This window comes from Morchella importuna, assembly GCF_003444635.1.
Source record: "Morchella importuna strain M04M26 chromosome Unknown Morimp01GS047, whole genome shotgun sequence".
Classification (NCBI taxonomy): Eukaryota; Fungi; Ascomycota; class Pezizomycetes; order Pezizales; family Morchellaceae; genus Morchella; species Morchella importuna.
The window spans coordinates 66,830-89,650 of NW_025763444.1; the positions used below are offsets into that span (position 1 = coordinate 66,830).

General features: G+C 49.8%; 3 protein-coding genes across 3 annotated transcripts; 1 reads left to right on the forward strand and 2 right to left on the reverse strand.

The window, feature by feature from the left end:
* Positions 1-3,385: 3,385 nt before the first annotated feature.
* Positions 3,386-6,000, reverse strand: LAJ45_10531 (uncharacterized protein; the record flags this gene model as incomplete). The annotated part of the gene is made up of 14 exons (XM_046120054.1): positions 3,386-3,513; positions 3,585-3,768; positions 3,831-3,878; positions 3,940-3,977; positions 4,047-4,213; positions 4,270-4,365; positions 4,418-4,430; positions 4,493-4,738; positions 4,794-4,837; positions 4,891-5,016; positions 5,076-5,428; positions 5,493-5,676; positions 5,746-5,816; positions 5,887-6,000. The coding sequence occupies 14 exons, from the start codon at positions 5,998-6,000 to the stop codon at positions 3,386-3,388; spliced, it is 1,812 nt and encodes a 603-aa protein (XP_045966713.1).
* A 10,837-nt stretch (positions 6,001-16,837) lies between these two features.
* Positions 16,838-17,552, reverse strand: LAJ45_10532 (uncharacterized protein; the record flags this gene model as incomplete). The annotated part of the gene is made up of 3 exons (XM_046120055.1): positions 16,838-16,948; positions 17,125-17,334; positions 17,547-17,552. The coding sequence occupies 3 exons, from the start codon at positions 17,550-17,552 to the stop codon at positions 16,838-16,840; spliced, it is 327 nt and encodes a 108-aa protein (XP_045966714.1).
* A 159-nt stretch (positions 17,553-17,711) lies between these two features.
* LAJ45_10533 (uncharacterized protein) lies at positions 17,712-19,666 on the forward strand (the record flags this gene model as incomplete). Its single annotated transcript, XM_046120056.1, has 2 exons — positions 17,712-18,545; positions 18,596-19,666. 2 exons carry the CDS (start codon positions 17,712-17,714, stop codon positions 19,664-19,666), a joined length of 1,905 nt encoding a protein of 634 aa, XP_045966715.1.
* Positions 19,667-22,821: the final 3,155 nt, after the last annotated feature.

The following is a 22,821-nucleotide window of genomic DNA, read 5'->3' on the forward strand; positions in this document are numbered from 1 at the left end:
CCTTTAGCGAGTTTATCGAAGCAAAGATAAGTGCCGCAAATAATCCCGATCTTCGATCCCGTGTTAATGGCGGTAGGTTTCTCCACAAGGTACTCCTGAACAGTGTAATGCGCAAACCGAACAGTATCCGTTTCCTCGTCGATAGTGACTAAACCACTACAGACCTCGAGTAAAGTGGGCCTATTGGGTAAATCGAGCTCATCAAGTTCATACCGGCTAGGTTGTACTGAAACGGCTATTTTGATTTCTTTAACCGTCAAAACCCTTCTAGCTTCAAGTAACCACGAGAAAACCCTTAGGGCCAAGTCAATAACATCTTTGTTCTGTCGGTTAATCTCGGGTTTAGAGGCTTCATGCCTGTGGTAGAGGTTTCTATCTTGTCGATTGCTGCGATGATTTGATTGGGAGAAGTCTGTTGACATAGGTATTCAATATGAAATCGGACGAGCAGGAACCTGTATTCTGATCAATAAAAGGTGATACAGGGGCTCTAATACTGGTACATCTCACTTACATTCCCTCTGCACATCGGGACAGTTGCTTTATAATTCTTTCCTTGCATTTGCTCTTCTCAATAAGGCGCCGTGCCCTTCGATTCTCGTTGATCGTTTCTTCAATGAATTTCTTGATATCTCCTTCCTGTGCATAAATCTCAATTTTTTTCCGCATCGAGGAGACTATCCTGAATATCTTCCGGGTATGGTCGTCTGGTGAAAAAAAGACTTATACCACTCTCCGTGCCCAGACGCTCAAATAGGGGAAGAAATCCTCTTGGTTGATCCTCGTGACATTCATCTAGTGCGTCGAATATGAGGAATATTCGTGGAAATGATTCTTGCATGGCTTCGAGAGTTGTGTAAAGATCGTCCAACGTGGGCCTTTTCCCCTTCGTGTGAAGATCATTGTATAATTGCTCAATTCTCAGAGGGAGATATGGTAGTCGGCAGGCAAGTTGCTTTAGAAGACTTGCGAAAATATTGACGGGGGTTTGGTGAGTCCGTTGTAATCGAAATATATGTATGCAACTCCACAGCTTTCTTTCTGCGACAGAGCCTCGAGGTGGTCTATCACAAAGAAACTAGAACAAATACATCCAACTATTGAGTTGTAGTCGCATATATTGAGTTTGAAATACGTACCTTATGAATGTTTTCCCGGCCCCCGCTATATTTCCTCAGATTTATTAGTTTGTAACAATCTTTAACAGACGATTGATACCTACGTATACCATAAGCACAAAGCTTATTAGAGTTACACTCATGCTTAATCCACCTCTGAAAACCTGGTAGCTGAAAGACCCAGTCACCCGTGCCCTTCTGTCTTCTGTTCGTAATTTCAGTATGCCTGGTATCAAATGCATCCGGATAAAGCCACTTCAGAATATTCTCGCGCCTCTCCACTGTTACAAAACATCAATTCAGTAGGTGTACTCATCTGAGAGATGGTTCGCTTACATGAAATTCTCTCCTCACGCATTTCTAAATCTGACTTGATCTTACGCTGAAGGCTGTGTAGTGTAGCGTTTGTGTCATGAGCGACAGTATTTGTATTCTGGGTAGTGCTATCAATAATGTTTGCAACATGTTTTGTTTCATAGACCACACGCCTGCTATCCCGAGCAACGTTGTCTGTTCTCTGAACAACAGTATCAATAGACCGGATATCCGCTTTAATTGATTTTGTAAGGGCTCTATATCCTTGTTAGTATATTATCTCATTAAGCACATAAGCGTAATATTCCAGTATTTTGGTTTACATACAATTGATCTACGCTCATTGCAAAGGCGAACGCACTTTTATATCGTTCTATCCTCGCAATATGCTGTAGTGTTTCTGCTTCTTTGAAAGGCCATGTGAGGCTATCTATCAATCCCTTGAGTCCATCTCTAGTTCCCGGTTTTGCTCGAAGTTCCGTGAGATGTTTAGTGCAATCCTCGATAGGCCCACCTGCATCGTTAAGCTGTTGGATTGCTGACGACTGAGTCTTAGATGCTTCTATATGGCTCTGGAGATTTGTGAGAACCCTGGCAAGTGAGCTGAGCTCATAAACAAGGTCATTGCAATCCTTCGATGCCCGGGCCACCCCCCCTATGTAGTCGTAACCCATTGTGGTCAGCTTTCCGGTGAACTGTATTAGTGCAACGATGTTCACAGTGAGCCCAAAAGTTTCAAGAGCCATGGCTATAGGTAGAAGCGTTCAAAAACTTGATGGTAAGAGAAATGCCAGGATAGATGGTTAGAAACTTTGGTTGCTAAAGAGGTTGCCTTCGGTGATAGAAGCGGGGAAGTGAATGCATATAGCCAGCTGGCGCCGGCGCGCTTGTTTCCTGTGAAAGATATTCTTGGCTACATGTAAATTAAATCGATCTCCCGGTCCAGCATATGTGATAACACGACACCACTAGCGCAAATGTCAATCCTTACCTATGTACCTACATATGTAGGTACATCATGTACCAAATGAGACAGCATAGCCTTGCACCGTTTATCCTTGTTTGATCGTCCCAGATGCGCCCTTAATACAGAAAACACTGTGCCTATAGCATAAGCACTTCTAAATTCTAATACATACGGATAATATTTGAGACCCTAACCCTGTATGACAATCAACGGGGGGCTGGAGGTTAAAATACTCATCGTAATATAGAAACTCAGGGCTACAAGGGAAAAATGGGGGAACTTATACTAGTAATTGAAAGGAGAGAATCAAGTTCGACGTTCACCAGAACCATGAAGTTCTGATAGATGTTGTCGAAAAGAGCATGTTTAGAAGAAAGGACATCTTCATCATCAAATTTTAGAGCTCATTCCAACCCGAAGCTTCAGTGACAATATAGTTAAATTCACAATACGCCGGCGTAATTTTAGGACGATGGGGCCAAAATAGGAAGAGGATGTTTGGGTCCCCATGTATAGAACCTCGCCTTATTTATTTATTTATTTTCTTCCTAGGGGATATAGAGTGACAAATGATATATATCTGCAATGGTATATGAGTGATACAGGTAGAGGCCATTAAACACATGTAAATACCTGTAGTATCCTTAAACAGCTACTCGTGGTGGTAGGACGGGCCACTGCTAACAACCCGGTGTGCATAATACCAGCCGGTAGTATATGACTCTATCTTCTATCGCCTGGCAAACATTTCATGATAAGTGCGTGCACCTTTGGCCTGCTCTGGGTTTTATATTCCAGATTTTGGGGTTTATGGTCGCCCTGTCCGGCCGAGAAACCCCTATAGATAATTACTATGCGTGTGAAATTGCTCCACGTTATCATTTTAGAAGCACATTACACGCATGTACGTATGTTTGTACAACTACACAACGGACACTAGGTATCTAACACGTCCCCTACCATCCTTTTTCCTTCTCACCTCAGATTATGATGACTCCTTGATCTTCTGTTGCTCAAGAACCAATTGAGCACCCATCTCCTGCAACACAAACTTCTGAATCTTCCCACTGGCTGTCTTTGGATACCCGTCTACAAAGAATACATACTTTGGCACTAAATCCCCGCCAAATCAGCATCATACAAGGTCATTATATCAGCCACTAACGCAAGATCAGAGCACAAACCTAGATGATGGGACAGCTTCTCCCTAACCCAGTCCCTCACCTCATCGGGTGTGATATCTTTGGATTCGTCTTTCCTGACAAATACAGCAACTACCTCGCCATACCTTTCGTCTTTCAGACCTACGACCGAGGCTTCGATAACGGAAGGGTGGGAAAGAAGGCAGTTTTCAATCTCTAGAGGATGCTGCTCGAGCCTCTCGTTAGTGGGGCTAGCAAAATTATGACAGGATTTAGGAGAGACCGTACAATGTTCTCGCCGCCCCGGATTATGAGGTCCTTTAGTCTTCCCGTGATCTAGCACCGCTACGTTAGGACTATGTGATAAAGTACATGATGGGATGACGAGATGGCTTACTTTGATGTAGCCCTCCTCGTCCATTTCAGCCTCATCACCTGTCTAGAGTCGACCTCAAGTTAGTTGGTGGCTCGCTGCTAGCCAACATCAAGGGATGACGGGAATACTTGCATGCATCCAGACATTCCCCTTCTCATCGTGAATCATCACTTCTACAGTTCTAATGGGATCATTCCAGTAGCCCTTTTGCACAAGATAACCCGACACTACAAGCTCGCCCCTCTCTCCTATTGGGAGTATCTTATAGCGGTCAGTTGCAGAGACTATCTTCGCCCTGCAATAGTTCAGCTATTATCCCACTGATGAACAGAAATAGCGATACAAACTTACTCAACATGAGGGAGAAGCCGCCCAACGCTGTCGACACGCTTGACTAGTGGGTCGTCTGTCGTTGTCATTGCGGAAACCGGTGATGTCTCTGTCATTCTATAGTTCACTTTAGAAAACCTTTCATATCCCAGCGCAGGGAGCCCCTCACCCATAGCATATTGCTGCATCCCACATTGCTAGATCAGTATGATATCGAGCTGCTCACTGGAGAGGGGATACATACTCAATTCTGTCAAATTCAGCGTCGAGTGCAACTTCTTCATCAGCTCCGTTGGAATGCTGCTCCCGGCAGCTATACCGGTTCGGAGATATTGAAACCCTTCGTATGGCACTTCACCACTCTGCAGCAGCTCTAGTTCCGCTGTAAACATAGTTGGGACGCCATAGAGAGCAGTGCACTTCTCTTCTTGGACCGCTTTGAGAGTCAGAAGAGGGTCAAAAGATTCCGATGGGAATACGATTGCCGAGCCTGAGTTCAAATTACTTTAGATGAAACCTATATTTTGCGAGAGTGTAGAAATTACCATGAGTAGCGGTCGCCATGTAGCCTAAGACAGATCCGAAACAGCTGAATATTCCCATAAGCATCTTACGGCTCTATGTGGCGTATTGTTTACTTACTGGAACAACGGCGGTGGACAGCATACAATATCCTTATTTGTGAGTAACATACGGTCACCAATACTATTACCATTATTCAGAATCCCAATATGGGTCAGGCACGCCGCTTTGGGCATCGAAGTTGTGCTTAAGTTCTCATCACATAAGCAAACGCAGTAAAGTAACTAATGGCTTGAAAAACGCACCCGCTAGTGAACTGGATGTTTACTATATCATTCGGGTTTAATCCCTTCTCGCTCAAAGTACCACGGCCAGTGCCGTCTTCAAGAGTGTTTTGAAACACCTTGAATGCCTTAAACCTCGACGGGTCAATCCGTCCATACGAATTATCAACCATAAGAACATTCTTGAGCGACGGCACAAGCTCCGACTCAATGGATGTCTCCAACGACGGAAAGAGCTCTTGGAACAGCGGTACATTTGATCTCGGCGGTTTCCGGGGGAGATTTGTTTCGAGTGAGATTATCAGGTGCGCGGTATCAAGATGATTCAATGCCGCAACAACCTGGTTCGAATTGAACGACGGGTTTAGAGGAACCTTTCTACAAAGTCAGAACACCAATTTAAGGCATTATCATCAATTTCTTCGGTCTGAGCTTCACCAGTATAGCACCAAGCTTGAACACCGCATACGTCGCAATCGCAAACTCGGCGTTGTTTCCCAGCGAGACCGCAACACGGTCCCCCCTCTTCACGCCAATGCCTGCAAGGCCATGCGCAAGCGCCGTCGACTGCGTGTGTAGGTCGTCGTACGAGAGTCTGATGCTCTGGTGTTTCGATATCACACTGGGCACATAGATAACTCAGCATTTCAAAGGCCAGTATATACACAGTGGTCAGGAGAGGAGGGCAAACGCTGGCGAATCACCGTATTTAGATGCGACACTGGCGATGTGACTTCCAATTGTTTGCTGTAGTAGCGGGGGCTGTATACGTTCTATACTTTAGCAATGCTCATTCCAGCGAGCGCTGGTAGCTAGGGGAAGAAGCTCGTACCTCGGATGCACCTCGGTAATGGCTCTGCGTGAGGAGGGTTCTGGAGCTTGAGCTCCGCAGAGCTACGAGTGGGCGGGCGCGGAGGGACCTGAGGATGTGTGTGGTGAGCTTCATATTTGGCGCTGTAGGATTTTCGTAGGTGTAGTAGAGTATAATTCACAAGAAAGGCCGTGATATAGAGGAAGATAGATATACAGTGATCAATAAATACTTGCACAATTCGCGGACCCCAAGAGTGGGGAGAAGTGTGCGCGCGCGTACTTACAGAGCACTGGCAGTGTGAGAGCAGCCTGAACAGAGAGCTCTGTACCCTAGCTGGGCGCACTACTCGGCAAGCTTCCGTGGAGGAGGAGTGGGGTAATCTGGGGTCTTCGGAGATTGCCGTGCGCATGGGCGAGATCTGCGGGTTCGGGTGCAACCAGCTCGAGCACCGAGTGATGGGTGGTGACTGGGGAGGTTATTGTCGCGTGCCTTTTGTTCTTGAGCGGTTGCGGGTCTTGTGCTTTGGATTTATGCTCTCGTTTTGGCTACGTCTTTGTACTTGTCTCTTGACATGAAGAAATAATGTGGTGCCTGCCGCCTTGTAATTACCGCCGCCCACGTAGATATTGTACCAAATCACGAACCAGACCCCGTGCTCGCAAATTATCAGTGCCTAATTGAAGCACATACACCATAGACTAAACGACCGCGGGAGCTCAAATAATTCACTAGCATCCCGGTTTAGAGGTTACGGAACCTGGCCAGGTGTATATCTTTAGTAGTAGCTCCGTTATCGTCCTGACGGGTCTCTCGCGGACCGGAATATGAACCTGCTTTTACAGTTACGTGGGGCAGGGAGGAATTGACGGAAGTGCGATTCTTGTTGGGACAATAGAGCTTTAAACGGGTGCTCTGGTGCACATGTAGTTACATGTAGTTGGCTGCTCACTCCCGCCCATCCCATCCCCCACATCTCTGTTCCGGCATCTACTTCATCCTCGGCCGCGTGGGCTGATTACTCATGTAGGTACATGTATCTATCATGCGCGAGATGCATTGTCAATGTGCATAACGGGAGCGGGTCGGGCCAGCCATCGATGAAACACCCGCGCCGCGCCGCGGGGTTATGGGTTTATGGGTTGATTGATGCGTGGCTAGCCGCTTCGAATTGGGTGTTGTTATGGAGAGGGTGAGGTTTGGTATTCTATAGCTCGGGGTTGGTATATATTTGTAGTATACATGTAGTTGGGGCGGACTCGGGATGGAGTATATATATGGTGGCTTTTACTTCCCGGCGGGAGGGGGGGGGGTGTGGTTTTGGATAACGTATATATGTCGAGGAAAGTTTATTTGTGAGGGGTGATTGGGAAGGTAGTTTCTTTGGCGCAATAGGGGTGCGTGTAAGGTTGCGGTGTTGGGTACGGTCTGTTCTGTCTTCTACCTCATATATCGTACTGTTTGGGGAAATAGCCAGTGCTAAGCGATAATTCTGTAGCGTTTTAAACTGATGATATTGTAAACCGGATTCCCTTGACTTGATGGTTGATGATACCCTCAAGTCTTCGCAGAATCAAGCCCTATTTATACATGTTGGAACCTATGCCAAGGCCCGCTTTCTAATACTAACTGACACAACAATAATAGAATAAGGTAATGCTCCCGAAGATAACCCAGATAGAAAAGCGCCCCCGCATAGTTCCGTCCTCCATTCTAATTCCGACACGTAACCACCAACCTTGCAATTGCCAGTCATCGGGCTGTACCATACTATTATCCTAGACCTACTTCCCTAAGTAGAACAGCCTACAGCCGTAAGCCCCGCTTCCTATTCTATTCCGGGCGAGACACCCAATAGTAAGCGTGCCGTCATAATAGTATAACACTAGTGTGGTAACACCGCATGCCCCCACACTACCCGATACCTTTCTATGCTTGTCCTTTCCGTTACCCGACCATCCTCGCATCACAACTCGTCACTCGTATTCCTCGTTGTCCTAAGCCTCTAGAACAGTGTTCCGTAGTTCCCGTAACACTACTCCCCCTTCCTAGACGTCGCCCTCGACCGTTAAAACCCTTTCTATGATAGAAAACCCTGTGGGAAAAAGTCATAGAGTAGGGAAAGGTATCGAGCTTAGTCTCGCCTGTTCCGTTGTCGTTTATGAGCCCGGTCATTATCGATCGCTGGGCCTTGACTTCGCGTATGGGGTCGTATGTTCGAGGTCGGCTGGAAGTTCTCGTCTGCCAATGCCTCCTGTGGTTCGGGTGTTGCCAGTCGCTTTCGTGTATTCTGTTTTCTGTTGGGGTCCGGGTCCTCACGATAGGGTCGCAGCAACATTTCGTGAAAGACGTCATGAACCTTCCATTCTACCGGAAGCTCAAGGCGGTAAGCCCGATTGCCCACCACTGCCGACACTGTAAATGGCCCTGTGAACTTGTCTGACCACTTGGAGTATCCTCCTAGGTTCCGAGTGTCCAGCAAGACTTTCTGACCGATAGTGAACCGCTGTACTGCCGGTCCTGGCTTTGACGCCATCCTGTCGAAGGTCTTCTGTAGCGTATCTCTCGCTAACTCGTGAGCCGTAATGATCTCGTCCAAGTAGTTGTTTCCGTTGGCATCTAATCGTTCGATCTCCGCATCCGTAGGCCAGTCCGTTCGGGGGTGGAAGCCATAGTTGCAGTAGAACGGTGATTGCCCCGTCGACGTATGCTTCGCATTGTTGTAGGCATATTCGCAGATAGGTAACAGGTCCTTCCATTTCTTGCCTGTTCCTGCCGTATATGCCCGAATATAACCTTCCATGTGTTGGTTGGTCCGTTCTGTTTGGCCGTCGGTTTGGGGGTGGAATGAGGTGGAGAGTCTTCTACGAATCCCCAGTCTGTCCGTAATTGCCGCCCAGAATGCTGACACGAACTGCGTTCCTCTGTCTGAGACGATGCTCCTAGGAAGTCCGTGGAAACGCCAGATGTCTTTGACGAATGCGTTAGCGGTTTGTTCCGCGTTGATTCCCGTCATTGGGATGAAGTGAGCCATCTTCGTAAAACGGTCCACGATTACCAATACGTTGCGGAATCCTGATTTCTCTTTAGGCATTTCTACTACGAAATCCATCGAGATATCAGTCCAAGGTGTGGTGGCTAACTCTAGGGGTTGAGGGAGTGACAAGTGTCTCCGACGTTGCTTGGCTCTCTGGCATACATCGCAAGTCTTGACGAAGTTGGCTACATCCGTGGACATTCCTGGCCACCAGTAGTTCCTATCGATCAACTCAAGGGTTTTATCCCTTCCTAGATGCCCCGCTACGGGTCGATCATGATGTTCCTCAATGACCTGCTTGACCGCGTAGCCCGGTACTACCCATCGACCATCGTGGATGGGGTCATTCGAATCGGGACTCCATTCAGCGGCAGGCTCTACCTTTACGATAGCGGCCTCCGGTGGTCCGAAGATCTCAAGGTTTGAATCAGGGAGGTGTTCATCCGGAACCATCCTCCGAACCCATCGTCTTTCCTGTTCATACCAACCCTGTAGTGGCTGTGGCAGCCCTACGCTCGGTATGTCGTACCACTGATCCAACTGATTCCATTCCTCTTCGGGGTTGCCAATCACCTCGGGCCCAGTTTCTACGCTGGTCCGCGATTTTCTGACAAACTGTTCTGCGCTGAGTAGCTGTTTTACGGGCTGCTCACGCATTACTCCCCCTTCCATTGCGAACTCCGGACGCCTTGTGAGTGCATCTGGCTTGCCGTTCTTTTCGCCTGGTCGGTAATGGATCTTGAAGCGAAAAGGTGCTATCTTCTCGGCCCATCTGGCTTGTCTTCTCGACAACTTCTTGGTCGTTGTGAAATACTGCAGGTTTTGGTGATCCGAATGTATCTGGATAGGGATGTCCGTCCCTTCCAGCCAATGTCTCCAAGTCAAGAGAGCAGAAACTATCGCGAGCATCTCCTTGTCGTAGATCTCATAGTTGACTTCTGCCTCGTTGAACTTGCGAGAGTGGTAAGCTACCGGATGTAGAATACCGTCCTCGAACACCTGAGAGAGTACTGCGGCCTCGGCCCAGTCACTCGCATCAGTCTCCACGATTGCTTCGCGGTGTCCGTCATAGTGTCGGAGTATTGGAGCAGACGTAAATCTCCTCTTGAGCTCGTCGAACGCATCTTGCTGTTCCCTGCCCCATTTCCATACGGCACCTTTCTTCAGGAGATCGGTCATAGGTCTGCAAACCTCAGAGTATCTATGGATAAACCGTCTTAGGAAATTGGCGAAACCGAGGAAGCACTGAAGTTCCTTGACCTTGGTTGGGGCTAACCAACCCTCGATCGCCTGGACTTTCTTTGGTGATACTTGGTTGCCTTTTCCTGATAGTATGAATCCCAGGAATTCTACCTCCTGTTGATACCATTCCGTTTTCTCGAGGTTCCCGTATAGATGGTGTCGTCGCAGTCGCTCCAAAACTTCTCGTACAAGAGTCGTATGCTCTTCTCTAGTCTTTGAATACATCAAGATGTCATCCAAGTAGACTACTACGCCTTGATCTAGAAGATCCTTGAATATGGTATTGACCATGACCTGAAACGACGCAGGAGCATTGGTCAAGCCGAAAGGCATTACCCTATATTCGAAGAGGCCGTATTTTGTTCGGAAAGCGGTTTTCCATTCTTCGCCCTTAGCAATCCTAATCAGATTATAGCCATTCTTCAGGTCTATTTTCGTGAAGTAGAGTGCTCCTTTCGTTGCGTCGGCCAGCTCATTCATAAGCGGCAGTGGATAGCGGTTCTTGATCGTGATTCCATTCAAGCCGCGAAAGTCAACACATAACCGAAGCTTGCCATTTGCTTTCGGAACGAACAGGACGGGTGCCGCTGCTGGGCTAGTGGAGGGGACTACTTTGCCGGAGGGCAGATTTTCGTCCAAATATTCTCGGAGTGCCTTGTCCTCAGGCGGGGAGAGCGAATAGATCGGTCCCCACGGAGGCTGCTTTCCTTCCATAAGAGGAATGGTATGGTCCCATTCAGAGTGGTCAGGTAGTCGAGCGGCTCCTTCCTTGGAGAACACATCGGCATATTCCTGAAACTCCACCGGTATAGCACTAACGAGAGCCTCGTTTACCGATGCTCTTGCCCAAAAGGGGTGTTGTTCGATCGTCTTCTGCTTCTTGGGTGACGCCCTCAACAGCCTGATGACCAACTCTTCTGGGTCTTGATCGTATATGTCTTCGACTGATACGAAGCATCCATTGACTATACAGTTGTTGCTATGAAAGCTAACACTGTTGCGTCCCCAATGGATGGTTGGTTGATGCTCCTTGAGCCATCGATGTGGTATGACGAGGTCCTCTCCTGCAAACGAGCCAACCTCACAGGTGATAGCCCTGTCTAGATGGTTGCCGATGCGGAGGGTAAGAGGTTGAGTGATGTGGGTGCCGGAGTTGGGCATAGGGGTACCATCGGCCTGTCTGATGATGAGGGGCTTTGGTCGAGGTTGAGTGGGTATTTTTGCACGGTGGATACAATCCCAAGACATGATCCAGTCTTCTGTGCCACTGTCCAAGAGGGCGTTGACTGTTGCGACATGTTTGGTACTAGTTGCGGGGTGGTCCCAAGAGATTTCGATCTCGAGGCGAGTTTCTTGTGTGTTGGAAGCCATGTTTGTATGTTGGTTTAATAAAAAGGTTGTTTATTGGTTTGATGTGGGTTGGCTCGATGGATTTTTTCTCTTTTGTTGAGCGCGGGGTGAGGGGTTTTATATAGAGAGTTCGAGTGTTTGATGAAGATCATTATACAACACTTACGCACCAGGCGTTTCGGGGTGTAACCCCATCCTCAGAGTGTGTGTAAAGAGAATTGAATTTTTGCGCATGTAGCAAAACAAATATAGAAAATCCCGTAGCCCACCGATAAAAATAACCATAATACATAAAATCCTTGTTTCCGCAACAAAATAGAAAGAAACCATAACGCAACATGAGACACCAAAAAATAGAAATACCCAATCAATTTTGATCCTCCAAAGTTGTAATCCTCGCCCTAAATGCCTCATTCTGGGGGCCCAATTTTCGCCTTTTTTCACCCTCCCTTCCGTGGTCCTTTCCTCCGGAAGGATACCGTTTCCTCTTCAGGTCGGTTATCCTGACCTTACTCGTCGCCACGCAGTCTTTCGCGAAATGGTTATCTCTGCCACAGCGAAAACATTTTCCTTCTTTTTGCCACTTCTCTTTTTCGTCCTTGGTGACACCTAAGTCATCCGAGGGCTTGGAGTTGTGTGCTGGCGCGGAGAAAGTTTTCCGAGGTGCGGGGTTGCGCGATTTTCGCCGTTCCGATTTTTCCTCCCGAGGTTTCACGACCTCCTTGCCACGTAAAATTTCTTTTCTTGCTTTCACCTCGTGGTCCTTGCGTCCGACCTTCCTAACCCAGACTAGCCATTCCGCGAAATCTTCTGGTTCTTCGATCGCGTTCGAGAGGCGTTGTTCCAGCGAGGAGTTTATTCCTGTTAGGATCATGGATTTCATTACGATGGGTCCGACCTTTGCGTCCCATTCCAGATTCTGCATCTCATTGATGTAGTCATCGATCATGCCAGTTTGACGGAGCCTATCCATCTTCTGCTTGGCTTGCTCTTGACTAGTCCGATTGCCGTATTGAATCCGTAATTCGTTTTTGAAATTTTCCCATGTCCCGATGCTGGGATCAACCGATAGTCGTTCCACGAAATTTCGCCAGAATTTTGCCGCACTCCCGGTGAGTTCCAGGGATGCCCACAGGATTTTGGTCTGGTCGTCCCACCGGACTTTCCTCTGAAGTTCAATTAAGACTTCCATTTGGTCAATCCAGTGTCGCACGTCTTCGTCGGCTTTTCCAGAGAAGGGGATTTTTGCCTGTTTTGGCGTGTCTCCCAGGGTGGCGCGAGGGGGGTGCATGAGGTCTACCTCTTGCTGCCTGTTATGGCGCCTTCGCTCTTCCCGTCTTCTTTGCCTTCGTTTCCGTGCTTGACGATCGTCCTCTGAATCTGAGGAGCTGGGCGAGTCTGAGGGGGATGGGTCTCGTGGTCTTCCGCGGTTTCCGCCATTGCCATTATTGCCATTGCCTCCTCTTTGCTCACTTTGTTGGCTTCTCGCCGCAGAGCGGGGGGGTACGGGGGGTTGGCTCCCTGATCCTTCCGGTCTCTCTCCGGAATTGCTAGGGGGGTTCTGTGGAGGTTGGGGGGGTACTACGCCTCCGCCTCCTGAGCCTTCTGGGGCTGCTGCCGTTCTATTGGCTGCCACCCGCATTTGCTCGATTATCTCCTCCAGGTTCTTCTTTGTGCCTGCGAACTGGTCTTCCATCGCAGCTTGTCTGTCCCGTTCCATCCTCTCGAGGGCAGCCATAACCTCCGCGGGTATCTGTACAGGGCCATCTTTGGGGAGTTGCTGAACGAAGTTGGTCAGCGCATTTATGTGCTGATCCTGTCGCTCCTGCCTTTCCTGATGCGCCCTAGTAGCTTCCACGATCTGCCCAAGGACTTGACCGAGGTTGCTGGTAGCGGCGGTGGATTCCGCTCGTAGCTGAGCCATGACCTGGTTGAGCTGATTGTCGCGCTCGGCTCTGTCCCCAGCAAACTTGGCGTGGAGGTCCTCGACGATCTTGTCGGTGTACTCCTGCTGCTGACGGGTGAGTTCCCTGAGGATGGGAATGTCCCGTACGTGCATGCTGAGTTCCTCGATCCCACGGCTGAGCTGTTGCACCACGGGGGCCCCTTGTCGCTGGACTTCTTGCCCAATAAGGTCGCCAAAAGGGTTCTCCACCCGCCGTTCCTCCACGTCCATGTTGGTATCCTCGTCGTCGTCCATTACCCGAGGCACCGAGGGCCTCTGAGTAGAGGATCTCTCTCTGATTGGGGTGACGTATGGGGAGAACTCCCTGTGGTCTACCTGCCGCCTCCTCGCCTGCCCATATGATTCTTCCTGCCTCGTCGATGTGAAGAGGGAGCCTATCGGCACATCTCTCTCTTTCCTGTGACGCCTCTTCGCCTGGGTTTCCAATATACCTCGATCTCTCAAGGCGATTGAGCTCTCCATGTTGTAGTCTTCCTCCGACCGTTGCTGATGAGCCCTTGACATTGCTAAGTTGCTCGAGTTTGAGCTGTGGTTGCCTCCTGCACCAGGGTTGAGCGATGAACCAGGGGGCTGGGTGAGCAAGTCCGAAAGACCGTTGGGAGAGGGTGATCTTGATTGGGAAGAGTTCTGGGTAGTTGAGGATTTCGGGGTCGTGTTCCTCAAAGGTAGCGGTGGTTCCTGCTTCTGCGAAGAAACCTGTGTAGTGGAGGTATCCGCAGTACAGATGTTCGGCGCTTCCTCTCCGTACGGTGAAGGATGTAGCGCAAAGGTAGTTGTTGATGGCTGCTGTTGCCACTCGGGGGTGCATATAGTACCTTGGTCTTTCTAATAGACTAAGCGCTTATTCTTCTACTGAGAGCACGGTGACTATCCGCCACTAAGCAAAATACTCAAAGTATTGGTTTAAGCGAGTAGTTGTCTTATCGAGACTTCGGTAATCTATGCGATAGGTAAAGAGTAAAAGCTAGGGATAAGGTACAATATAGTGTTTCATTCCTATAAGCCATACATTTGAAAAATTACCGCCGATTACAACAGTAACTATGTAAAGCGTACTTAAGAAATAAAATCTGGCTTTGCTCTTCAAGTATTTCAAGGATCTCTAGTGTTTCCAATAGCGTAGAGTAGGTAGTAAATACCTCGCTAAGAAACCCGCCAGGTCCAACTTGCAACACATCAAACGGATGTTACTCAGAAATCGGCGGTCTCTACAGGTCTTAGCGAGTCGCTGTTCTGTAGTCCCCTATTCCTTTCGGATTCCTGACTTGATGGTTGATGATACCCTCAAGTCTTCGCAGAATCAAGCCCTATTTATACATGTTGGAACCTATGCCAAGGCCCGCTTTCTAATACTAACTGACACAACAATAATAGAATAAGGTAATGCTCCCGAAGATAACCCAGATAGAAAAGCGCCCCCGCATAGTTCCGTCCTCCATTCTAATTCCGACACGTAACCACCAACCTTGCAATTGCCAGTCATCGGGCTGTACCATACTATTATCCTAGACCTACTTCCCTAAGTAGAACAGCCTACAGCCGTAAGCCCCGCTTCCTATTCTATTCCGGGCGAGACACCCAATAGTAAGCGTGCCGTCATAATAGTATAACACTAGTGTGGTAACACCGCATGCCCCCACACTACCCGATACCTTTCTATGCTTGTCCTTTCCGTTACCCGACCATCCTCGCATCACAACTCGTCACTCGTATTCCTCGTTGTCCTAAGCCTCTAGAACAGTGTTCCGTAGTTCCCGTAACACGTACGGAGCTCGGGAGGAGGTGGTGGGGAAAAAGGTATGATTCTTGGGGGTTGAGTCCTCGGGTAGTTCGGGGACCTACTCTACCCCTAACCCTAGTTAGTATTTACTTGTCATAATAGGTAAGGCTACATACATGGTCTACAGGTGGCTTGGATTTTGTTTGTTTATTGGCCGGAGAAGAGCGAGTGTTCTCCTCTTCTTCTACTCATCGTCACTGCAACTACATGTAGTCGTTCGCTACACTTTATCCTTAAGCTGTTACTTAAATGCTGCCAACATAAAACATGGTAACACCAGGCGAGCCTCGCACGCAAGCCACAGAATTGAGACATGATACTTGGCAAAGTTGGCAGCTTTATTAACAGCGTAAGGGGTAGACTTCGGCAGAGGCCTTGGCCTACCGGTACCGAGGGATGCTTTTTATAGCGAGTACCTAATATCAGTGGCACCAAAGGTACCAGTCCTACTTTGGCTCTTGCTTGTAGGCGTTGACGCTTAATTAAGCTACATACAGCTGACAAGAAACGCTGACAGTTTTCTGCAGGTTCCGGTGCTTGGTTTCCCCAGGTTCCTTATCTGAATCAATCTCTCAATTGCATTAATCCTCCGCAAAAAAAAAAATATGTCAGCATTTCTTGCTAGCTTATCAATAGTCGCTGGACACGGCTTTGCAAAAGGAGTAGTAAGCTGCAGTTGGTTTCCTCGAGTTCCTTATATCAATTATCAGTTGTCTTGATCTGAATCAATCTCTCTCTCGCGCCAATCGCTCTAATCACACATCTACTGTCCGGTGTTATTGTTCCTCGGCGAACAAGTTCAAGTGTCGGCATTCTTTTCCTAGGATACGAGACTGCAAGAATAAGTGGTAAGCTACAATTGCAGGTGAAACTCGGTGTTACTAATGATCTTCGAAGCTTCGGGGGTGTAGTGCTTGATAAAGCTCAGGGTTAGGGTAACAATGATAATAGCAACTTTTAACGATAAATCACCAGCACGAGCAATTGTAACCGCGCGTACGATTGGGAAGACGACTCACGAGAACTGGAATATATGCGGGAGGGAGATACATAATTAACCTCTCAAGCCAATTTGTGGAGTGGGCGCTAGCGCTGTAGAGTACCGGCCAGAACTTGATTCAATCCCAAGAACTGGCCACCAAGGCGAAGGCGGGGAGTGGTATCGTATCAATGGGACAGTAGAGTACAGTCCATACACTCCAATTGGCCGTCTAAAGCTGCCACCACTGGTGTGTTCTGGTTCAATTGTGTCAAAGGGAGGGTTAGGGTTTTTGTTCACCGGCATCGGCACCAGGCACGATTATCAGTCTGTCTCACAACGGCTTTCTCCATTCCGTCAGGAAGGTGAATTTACAAAGCTCGTAAACGACGGTCGACATGCCCAAAATTAATCAATCAAGCGCAGAAAAGAGTAGATATCGAGCTGAGCAGGAAAAGAAAGCACAAGAAAAAGAGAGCACAAGAAAAAGAAAAAGAAAAAGGAAAAGAAAAGAAAGGGCTTGGGATGAGAAACACGGATTTGATAGGTTTCCAGATGAGCGATCGTGTCAGAACGGCGAAGTATCGTATCGTATCGTATGCAACAGGGAACAAAAAGTCACCCTGCATCACCACCATCATCATCCTGTTTTCCGTTCCCGTGGTACACAGTCTCTCCCTGGTTTGCAGGGTTAGGGTTGTGCATGGGGACGGGTTGTTGATCGCGAGTCTAGGCATCCAGTCAGGTCGCAAACTCTATCCACACCACCAACAGGCACCAATCGGCGAAAGTGCCTAATGGGATGGGAGGGATTGAGACGTTCATCTCGCATCGTTTTTTTGGCCCATTCGCCGGTTGGGTGATTGGTTGGTTTGAGTGCATGATTGAGGGGGGGCATAACGCACATGAGAAGGGTGCAGATTTTTTATTTTATTTTTATTTTTTATCTTTGCCCTTTTTGCTTGAATGTTTGTAAAGGGCGAATATGGATGGAGGTCAATGATGAGAATGATGGGATTCGTAACTTTAACGATGGGAAAGAAGGACCCTGGGGAGGGGGGGGAATGGAGGGGAGGTTGGAAAACAAGCTCTTCTAGCGTGTGCTTGTCCCGGCGCTAGTGGGGCTTGGTATTGCGTTAGCGAGACAAGGGTCTATGACGGAGGGGCCTCCGTGTGTGTCTGAGAGCGGAGGAGTGGGTGGAGGAAAGAGGAGGAGGGGAGGGGAGGGGTGGGGGAAAGAGAGAGAGAGAGGGGGGTAGACAGACAGGCAGAGGGAGAGAGACAGAGGGAGACAGAGAGAGACACGCGCACTCACTCATTCACTCACCTCCATTCTTGGGTGGAGAGATACACTATCTCTAGGAACCAGGAAGGGGGGGGGGGGTAGCACACACAGTAACCACCCACCCACCCACCCACACTCAGACACACCCACTCACTCCCACCCTCACCCTCACACACATCTTTGCACAACCAGGTAAAACACTCCGCCATGCCAGATCAACGCGTTCTCCCCCCGGCAAGGTCACCTGCTACCGCGAATACAGGCCCGAGGAGGAGGAGCAGTGATATTACCGCCGCCCATTCTACTGCCCTCGAGAGTGCTAATAATACTACATCATCGTGTAATTCTAATTCAAATCCTCCATGTAATGACCCACCTTCTTCCTCATCATCCTCTCCTCCTCCTCTACCTCCCACTCGCCTAAGGCTAAGCCCTGTCATCATCATCGTGCTGTCTCCCCTTGCCATTCTTATTCTATCCGCCGCGCTACTGCCCGTCTTTTGGAGCAGCAGCACGACGACGGCCTTACTAGCTTCGGAACAGCCTGCACTTAGCGGTGGTGGTATTAGTATTAGTGGTGGTGCTGGGAGAGTTGCTTCTTCTTCTTCTTCTTCTCTTCCTGCCCCCCCTTCGTCTGCTCTTGCCCCTCCTTCCTCTTCTCTTCCTTCTCTTGCTTCGCTTGACCATTCATTATTCTATTCTGCTACCCCATCATCATCATCATCATCATCATCATCATCATCATCATCATCATCATCATCATCATCATCATCGTCTACATCACCACCATCCCCACCACCACCGCCATCTAGCGAAAAGTCCCACATCATTGACCAACACCATTTACACACCCACATCACCAACGTTAACAACAACGACTCCCCCCACCACCACCACCACCACCACCACCACAACGCCTCATCCACCATGACCACCTCCACCTCCGTAATCGTCGCCGCCACGGCCCACGACGACCTCAACCACGTCCCCACCCTCCCCCCCAGCACCACCCTCAGCTACCTAGCCGAAGGCGCCGCAAACGTAATCTACCGCCTCTCCTCGCCCCCGGGGCCCCGCAATATCCAAACCAGCTCCTCCGCCTCCGAAAGGCCCTCCCCAGCGCGCAGCCAAACAAACTCGCCTACGCCCACCTCCTGCACACCTTCCACCCGCTCTTCCCCGCCCACCTCCTCCTCCCCACATCCCTCATCCGCATCCCCCCCTCCCTCCTCGCGCGCGAAAACGTCGCCCTCCGCGAACTCGAGGCGGCGGGGAAGCGCCCCGCCAAGCGCGTGGGGCTGTATCTGGAGGAGGTGGACGAGCAGTTTGGGTTCCTGATCATGGACATGTCGCCGCACCCCCTCCCCCTCCTCGACACCACCACCGCCACAATCACACCGCCGCCATCACCGGGACTCTTCGCCCGCGCACTGGCGTTCCTACCAAACCTAGTGCGGCGCGCGAAGCGGCGGGGTAGCAGCAGCAGTAGCAGTAGCAGTAGCAGTAGTAGCGACGCAGGCCCAGACTTAACGCTCCCCGCGCACGCACAGCGCACGCGGCAGCTGCTCATCGAGTTCAAGCCGAAATGGGTGGTACAGTCGCGGTCGGCGCCCGACGGCTGGCGCCGCTGCCGCACGTGCGCTCTGCGCCTGTCAAAGGCGCAGAAACACTCCTTCTGCCCGCTCGACCTCGCGTCGGGCGACGAGGAGCGCGTCCGGCGCGCCGTGGGGTTCATTGTTCCGCAGAAGCAGCCGGCGAACCTGGTGTTGGCGCGGGGGGTGGGGTGGGGCGAGGCGCAGGGGGTGATACGGGAGCGGTTGGTGCGGTTTGTGGTGGAGGGGGAGATGATGGGGGAGCTGGTGAGGCTGCATGGGGAGTTGGATCCGTATGGGCCGGTTGCGGTGCATGCGATGGGCGAGAGGGAGAGCGGGGTGAGGGAGAGGTTTGTTAGTGCCATGACGGTGAGGGATTTGACGGTGTTTTTGAGGGTGGATTTGGATAGTGGGGAGGTGGAGGCGCGGATTGGGGATTTGGATTTGAAGACGGGGGAGGCGGGGAAGTGGGCGTATTGGGCGGGCGTGGAGGGGAAGTTGGCGGAGGAGGGGTATTATGAGGGCGTGGAGGAGGGCGCGGAGGAGAAGGGCGTGTGGTGTAGGCCGTAGTGGCGGCGCGGGGGGGGGGAGGTTGTGTAGTTTTTTTCTTTTTTCTTTTTTTTTCGGTTTTTATTTTTATTTTATTTGTTTGGTTTTGGCGCCATTTCTTCTTTAGTTTTATCATGGGCTCTTTCTCTTTCGTATCTTAGTAGCGGTGCGGTGTGGTGCGGTGCGGTTTTGTGTGATGATAATGATGGAGTTCTCTTTTTTTACTTTCCTTTACTTGTGCCTTACTTGTGCTTTTAGCTACGGCGCGGTGCGGTGATTGGGCAGTGCGGTGTGGTTGGGCGGTTGGGTTGGGTTGTTCTATTACTACTACTAGCTGGGACGGGGCGGGCGGCTACTATTATTACTCTACTATCTACTTCTACTATCTACTACTATTTTACTTACTTTACTTTCTGCTTGTTTACTAGTGCTGTGTTGTGTGTAAGGACCGGGCGGTGGGCGGGCGGGCGTGCTTGGGCCAGGCGGGAGGGATTGGGCGGGAGTGGTAGGCCTATAGGGCGGCCGAGGGAAGTGAAAGGTGTGGGGGGGGGGGGGGTACACCGGGCCGGGAAAGTGGGCACTTACATAAGTATGTAGTTACGAGTAATGATAATGAGCCCTGAAGTAGTTTGCTGTGCAGTTTCTTTTGGTGTTTTGTTTCTCTTGTGCTTCGATTCTCTTGTGCTCCTGGGCTTTACTGGGCTTTACTAGGCTTCTTGGTGACCGCGTGTTGCGTACCACTTTTCTTGGTGAGTGGGCATGGCATCTAGCTATGTATGCGAGTGAGATCCGATGCCGGTGCCGGCGCGGCGGGCTGGGCTGGGTTGGGTTGAGATTGGGGTTGGGATTGATCTGGGGGTGGCTTGGCTTGGACATAGAAGTACATGTAGTTGGTTGGGGGCGCGGCGTGGCGTGGCCAGGTCGTTGGGTGTGGGTGTGGTGGTATAATTAGATAGAGTAGTGGGGGTGGGGGTAAGATGGTACCTGACTTGCAGGGGCGCAGGGGATTTGGGGGGGGGGGGGGGCTTGGCTTCACGGAACTGTGCTTGTGCTGCTACCTTGTGGTTGTGGTTGTGGTTGTGGTTGTGGTTGTGGTTGTTCATCTACCGTGGCTGGGCTGGGATTCTACTAGGTATGGTAGAACATGTATTACTGTAACCCTACCCTGTTTAAATGGGGGATAACACTGTAGCGGTCTTGCCGTATATGCCGTATCTACACTACACTACACATACCCTTACCACCACGAACGTACCCTGTCCGTAATATTACATCAACACCCGCACCCGCTCCACCGTCACCGCCGTTAATTAGCTAGGCAGCCATTACTCTACTATATAGAGCTAGTAGTACACGCAGGGATGTAAACCCGGTCTCTGGTGGTTAGCGCTAGCTCTACTCTATCACCCGGTACCTCAGCTAGCTAGGCAGCCATATCTCACTTTAATTCTACTCTAGTAATTGTACATCGAGAGAAATGGGCCCCAAAAGTAGTGAAAAGGTGCCATTTTGGTAACCCTTGTATTTTCACATTGTCGAGGTTGAAAAGATGCTGTGATGGTTGATTTTGACCAAGACCCCCTTCCACCGACAAGTCCTTCATCATCACCAACAAGTCCCCTTCCTTTCACCAAGGAATCTCTCACAAATAGACCGACAAGTCTCACCGCGATCCCCGACAAGTTCTTCGGCGGATTTCTTCACTCTTCCTAGTCGTTGCCTACAAAAACATGTGTATCCCCGTACTGTATGATGCGAAAGAGCGACCTACAAGCAGGCGATCATTCAAAAACCGATACCCCTCTACAACACTTGTACTATATTCTGTCAAACAACCCCCATGCCCAAAATCCAAACTCGAGATGAGATCGATTGGAGGAAGCTCCAGGAAGACCTCAATGGCTCTAAACGTTACGTCAAAAAATATAGCCCTGCCATTATAGCTCAAACTGACCGATTATGGAAGATATGGGAAACGTAAGTGATGGCATGGCATGACACCTCCCAAACAAATCTTCGCTAACTCCATGACCCAGTGTAACGGCAATATTATATTTCGGCTAAGGTGATAGATTGGGTTGTGAAGAGAAGGTATTGCGCAGTTGAACTATGATTTGTAATGGGTTTTATGTTATGTTCTTTCGGTTTCCATTACGCGGGGTATTAGTCATCAACGGACTAGGAGTTGGATATATAAGGGGGCGTTGTCTCGTGCCTTTTGATGTTTTCCTTCCTTTCCTCTTCTCTTCACGGAACCTCCTGTATCTACTCGCGCCCGACCGCTCGGGTGACAGGACCCCCTCCCGTTTCGACATCCTGATTCTCGAATTGCTTCAGGCCCTGAGCGAGACGTCCCCCTATCTACCGAGTTGAAGCCTTTCATTAGGAGCCGTCCTTCTTCTCACTCCCTCCTCAAACTCGTCGGCGCCCCCGATCGCGACACCCAAACGACCAGCCCCTCAAGGCTACCCCTCTCTACGTCGTATCGGCACCCTGTCAATAGTCTGGAGGTCAGCGCAGACTCATTGCCAAAGCCTACGATAACCCACGGTGTTAGCGACCTTACGGTCGCGAAACATTCGTTCCTTACCTTACGCGAGGTCCCTTCGTTGGGCCTTACCCCGCTTTACGGCCCTAGCCAGGCAACCCATTCAACCGAGTCGGTTTCCCCGCTCACCCAACCCCATCGGCCCGGTACCACAACCGAGGCCACCCCATTAAGACACGGTCGGCACCCACGATTGCGACCACCCTATATACTATGGAAATCGAGTTCGAAGGTCACCACTGTAAAGACCACCAACAGGTAGCGGCTTACGCTTACCCCATCTATACTTGGCCTCTGTGCCATTCCTCCCACCTTAACTCCCTGCTGCCTGACGAGCAGACTCCCAGGGACCCCATCGACACCCCCTCCCTATGCTTTCGCACCTGATGCTTCGGCGGTCTCTCGCCTCGCCTTCGTGCAGTACTTCCTATATGGCTTTGGTAATGATCCTGGTTTATGGTGAACGGGTATATAGACGATTGACTTTATGTTGTTTGACGGAAAAGCTCTTGGGATTTCATTTCTACTGTAGCGTTGTTACTTTGTTCGTCACTTAGTTTCTGTTCAGCTACACCATGTCGCGCGATGTTTGTACGTACCTTTTCCTTTGTCTTTGGCGGTAGTGTAG